We start from the raw sequence: 5,028 nt of genomic DNA, 5'->3' as shown, positions 1-5,028 counted from the left end.
CCCCTACTTAGGGCGCACAAGCCTTACCAGCTGGACCACAAGGGAAGCCCCAAGAAGCGAACTCCCTCTTATTGCTGTCGCCGTGAAACTGTCACCCTGCCCTCCATCCACACTGTCCTCTTCTTCCCTCTGGTTTCAAGGGCAAGACCCAGTCCGCGCCCAGACTCTGCCTCACCCTCCCTGCTCATGGACTGTTGCCTCTGTCATCCAGGGCACACGGGAGCCGCACTGCCGGTGCAAGTGCCCACCTGCCGCTGGTTCTCCGGCAGTGACTGCCACAGTCTGCATGCCTTTTCGGAGTCCAGCCTGGCAAAGAACTGACCCTCCATCCCCTTATCCTCCACCGCGGACCTGCTGCTGAAACGAGCCGATTTCAGCTTCCTTTCAGGTGTGCAAAAACACTCAAGGAATAATTGCAGTTCTACCTTCAGCTGCTGCATTCCTACACTAGTTATCAATTTAAGGTAAGCGATTCCGCACAGAAGTTAACAACAAGCAATGAAGTTTAATTAACCGGCACTGGAGGGGGACCCTTAGGGGCCAGCACTCACTTCCCAGGGTTGATCAAGGCTCAGGAGTGGACAGCCTGCCCAGTCCATGTTCTACTCCAGCCAAAGCGGCAGCAGAAATGGCAGCCATGCGGCCTCTGAGCCCCACGTCCAGACCTGCCACCCGGGCCCTGACGGAGCCGCCCCCACCAGAGGCGGAGTGGATGGAAGGCAAGTTTCCAATCAAGGTTGCGCAGGAGGCCGCGGGGCGGGGCCTGGTGGGCGTGGAGGGGAGGGGCCTGGTGGGCGTGGAGGGGAGGGGCCTGGTGGGCGTGGAGGGGAGGGGCTTGGGAGCGCGGCACCTTGAGGATGGTACAAAGAACACAAAAGGGTACAGACAAGCCAAAGCAGGAGGAGGGGATGGGAAACGCAAAGAAGACGGGGCCCCTAGGTGTGCAAACCAATGAGCAGGTGCATAGGGATTCTCGCTTAAGGCACAGGGCCAGCCGGGTCTGGGGGAAGACAAAAGCTGACAGTCAGGGACGCTCGGAGGAACTGGGCGGCCGCCCCGTTGGAGCAGGACCGGGGGTAGGAGAGCAGGCCCAACTCGAGGCCCTCAGCCAGGCTGCTGCCCGTCTCAGGGATAAGACTGTGTGGGTCACTGCAGGGTCCCCAAAGGCCACTGCCATCGACCAGACTTGTGGCGCCCCCGTGCCAAGGTCGGCCTTAAGAGTTCCGAGGTCAGTGGATCCAAGCTTGATAGCGGCTCTTTCCAGGCTGTGTGGTCTCAGGGAAAGCCTTCCAGCTCTCAGAACCTGTTTCCTTGTCTATAACACGAGATGTTCATAGGTACACCTCATTCTTCCGAGAACTGAGTGAAAACCATTATTCAGTGCTTTACGAATGAACTGGGGGGTCTGTCCCTGGTGGAAATCACTGTCCAATGGGGTTGGGACAGGGAGGAAAGGGGCGGTTATGTAAGAAAAACTCAAGAAACAGCCTGAGGGCAAGGTGACTGGTAGGGTCTTCCTGAAAAGAGGGGCAGCCCTCCACGTTGAGAGTCTCCAGGCCTGACCTACCAGCCTCATCAGTGGCTCCCACTTGGCAGACGTTTGAGGATCAGATTTTCCATGGAGATGACCTGTAGAAGGGGAAGCAGTGATCAGAGCTCCAGGGGGCATGCCCTTCCACCCCAGTGAAGCCAACGGGAACCTGGATTTGTGGATTTCAAGGGACTGGGGAAGGGAATCCCTCTTTCCTTTGTCCCACCTCGCAACCCTGCAGCCACTACTTAACAGCCACACCATCCCCCTCACATGGGCCACCATGCACTTGCCTGGTCATGGTCCACTATCTCCCAGAGTCTGGAATCCGTTCCTCGGTACCTTCGCCCGGGATAGAGCTCCCACTTAATGGGCAGCCCAGACACAAGCAGAGAGCTGGGGGACCTGGGCATCTGGTTGGGTAACTGCCACAGATGGACCGTGATGCTATCATCATGCTGGAGGGAAAGACGGGCCCCATTAGGGATGCTGAGCTGCACACACAACCAGGGTCCTGGATCCTCTGGCCCAGCTGGGGCGGGGGCACTGCCCGGAGCAGAGGTGGGATGGTCATGCTTTTAGAGTCCCACACCCAGAGTCTTGGCACCATCAGTTGGGGGTTTTGCCTGGACCTGAGAGGACTAGTTCTTTCCAGGCCTCCTCTCTGGTACCACCTCCCACAGACCTGCACCCCACCTTACCCCCCTGCACCCTGAAAAGTTAGCTTGTTTTCAGCCCATTAGAAACGTTTAGGCCTACACAGAGAACACTCTTGGCTGTCTGTCATGGCCACTTCCAAAGTTTTAAAAATTCTCTTTTTAAAAACAAGATATCCATAGAGCTCAGGACCTGGGAGTGAAGGATTTTCCCAAAAAAATATTTTGTAGTTTTGATCATGGCCATCATTACTTCTTATCACACACACAAAGAAAATCTGGTCAATGCAGAAAAGTATAGAAATGCGGGAAAGTCATCAGTCAAATGTAACCAAAGCTCCATGTATGATGCAACTATTGATTAAAGGTTATTTTACAGAGTTTTCTATCAAAGTATTTGTCTTCTTTTCTTTGTGATGAACACTTTTCCAAGTTAAGAATCTAGCCCTTTATCAGTCATACAATTTGCAAGTGATTTTCCTTAATCTGTTGTCCTACGATTTTTATGGCATGGGTTTTGCAAGAGGGATATTTTGAATTATGCAGCAAAATCTCTTTCCCTTTGGATTCTGGCTTTAAATCAGGTGCCAGCAAAGTATGGACCCAATCTGGCCCACCACCTGCTTTTGTAAATAAAGCTTTATTGCAAATAAACAAAAATGTCTTCCTTTGTGTGTTGTCTTTGGCTGTGTTTGTACTATGAGGGCAGAGTTGAGTAGTTGCTCTGAAGTCTTTATGAAAGCTGAAAATTTTTACTATCAGACCCTTCACAAAAAGTTTGCTGATCCTTGAATTAGATCACACTCAGAAAGCCATTTCCCATCCTAAGACTGCATGTGAAAACCCAGGTCTACTATTAAGAAATAATCATTTTAAAAATTGAAAACAATGCTCACTCTCCAGTTCCCTTCTCCCGCTCAAGGCTAAATTATTTGAAGAATCCATTGTTTTCCCACTGAACACTTTTGTATGCTTTTAAAAAACGTACTATTTTGTCCAAAATTTTCTGCATGCTTTATTGGGTTGGAGGTATGGGAAAGACTTTCAGTGTTCTCTACCAAAAATTTTCTGGATAGCCTATTTGAAGATTGTTAGGAAACGTGTTGTGGTTAGGACTTCCCTGATAGTTCAGTCAGTAAAGAATCTGCCTGCAATGCAAGAGACCTGGATCCGAACCCTGGGTTGGGAAGATCCCCTGGAGAAGGAAGTGGCAAACAATACTCCAGTATTGTTGCCTGGAAAATCCCAGGGACAGAGGAGCCTAGCAGGCTACAGTCCATGGGATCACAAGAGTCAGATCCGACTTAGCAACTAAAATAACAGCGAATTGTTTATTTAACACCTGGATAAATATTTACCGTATTAGTTGTTCTTCAGCAGCTAAGTTGTGTCCAACTCTTTGTGACCCCATGGACTGTAGCAAGCCAGGCTCCTCTAACCTCCACTATCTCCCAGAGTTTGCACAAATTCATGTCCACACAGTCGGTGATGCTATCTAACCATCTCATCCTTTGCCACCTCCTTCTCCTTTTGCCTTCAATCTTCCCCAGTACCAGGGTATTACCCTGAAGAATTTATATTTCATCTCTCAAAAGTGGGCTGTCATCCCAGCCCCTAGTATAGGGCAGCGGTTTCCAATTTGATTATCCTTATCACCTGAGGAGCTTTTCAAACAGCTTTGCCTCCATCCAAGGCTCCTGAATCAATTCCCAAGGTTGGGTTCTAGGATACTTTGTCTCTCAGATGCTCTGTAGGCCATCCAGCTGGTGACCTGTTTCAGTGATTCACTTGTCTTGTGGTAGATTATTCCAATTTTGCAGTTTAGGAGTCTGAGCCAAGGTAAATTTTACACTGTTGGCCCACCCACTGCCTCTGGGTTGCAATGCTTTTGCTTGTGCTAGTCCTGTCTCCTTTCTGATCCTGGAAAACTCCTATGCATCCTGCAGGGCCCAACTGAATAGCCACCCTATCAATGACGCCTTTTCAACATGCACCAGCGGCAAGACTAGGCCCTTAGCTCACTGGTGCTCTCCTTCTCTCTTTCTCTCTCAGCCACCCCACGGAGGATCACATCACCTCTGGTCGATAAGCTCTGTCTGTGCCACTCCGGGCAGGGGCCTCTGGGGCCAGGTTAAGCACGCTCAAACCCACGCAGGCTGAGTTTTCCGGCGCCGGTGAGAACTCCACCCTCTCACCTCTATTCTGGGCCCTACTGCAGAATGTGCAGGCCCCCATGAGCTGGAGTCGCGCGACACCACCGCCCTTTCACTGGCTCCCCTCCAGCCCCAGGACTCACAGTGCTCTCAGGGGCCCCGCTGCCCCGAGCTCGGTACGAGGGAATGATCTGCATAGCCACAGCCACCCAGATCCTCCCTTTCTCATCCTCGTAGACGCCAGGCCTCTGGAACCACAGGCAGCAAGGGGGCGATCCGACCGGCGGAGAAGCTTCGGCTTCCATCGCAGGGCTGACCCTCTGGGCCTGGGGCGCGCCTCGAGGCACACGTGGAGACTCCCGGGGCTCAGCCTCCTTAAGTAGATGGGCGTCTGAGTGGGGCGGGGCCAGCTACCCTTGGGGCGGGGCCAGTGACCCTCCCGCAGGGCCCGCACGGCCCGGCCCGCAGGGCCCACTGAGTCCCAGGTTTGAGGATAGGAGGGGAAGATAAGGGGCGGAGCCAGAAGGAGAAGAGCTTGCCAGAAGGCCTGCTTCTGGGTCTGCCACCCGGAGGGCTAAAGAGCGTGAGTCTCAGGAACTAGGTCCACCCGCCTAAAGGGGCAAGGACTGGAGTCAGGAGCCGAAAGGGCCTGGACAGGTAAGAGACTCCCCAGGTACCAGGCCGGGCT

At 52.7% G+C, this 5,028-nt stretch overlaps 1 protein-coding gene across 1 annotated transcript; it reads right to left on the bottom strand.

The window, feature by feature from the left end:
* Positions 1-977: 977 nt before the first annotated feature.
* Positions 978-4,669, bottom strand: TCL1B (TCL1 family AKT coactivator B). Its single transcript, XM_059879232.1, has 4 exons — positions 4,436-4,669; positions 1,825-2,106; positions 1,590-1,629; positions 978-1,213 (listed from the first exon to the last, which is right to left on the bottom strand). The coding sequence occupies exons 1-4, from the start codon at positions 4,643-4,645 to the stop codon at positions 978-980; spliced, it is 768 nt and encodes a 255-aa protein (XP_059735215.1). The 5' UTR covers positions 4,646-4,669.
* Between the last annotated feature and the right edge of the window lie 359 nt (positions 4,670-5,028).

Source organism: Bos taurus, chromosome 21 (assembly GCF_002263795.3).
Source record: "Bos taurus isolate L1 Dominette 01449 registration number 42190680 breed Hereford chromosome 21, ARS-UCD2.0, whole genome shotgun sequence".
NCBI lineage: Eukaryota > Metazoa > Chordata > Mammalia > Artiodactyla > Bovidae > Bos > Bos taurus.
Note: the sequence above shows the minus strand (reverse complement) of the source record. Positions and strands in the feature narration are given on the sequence as shown.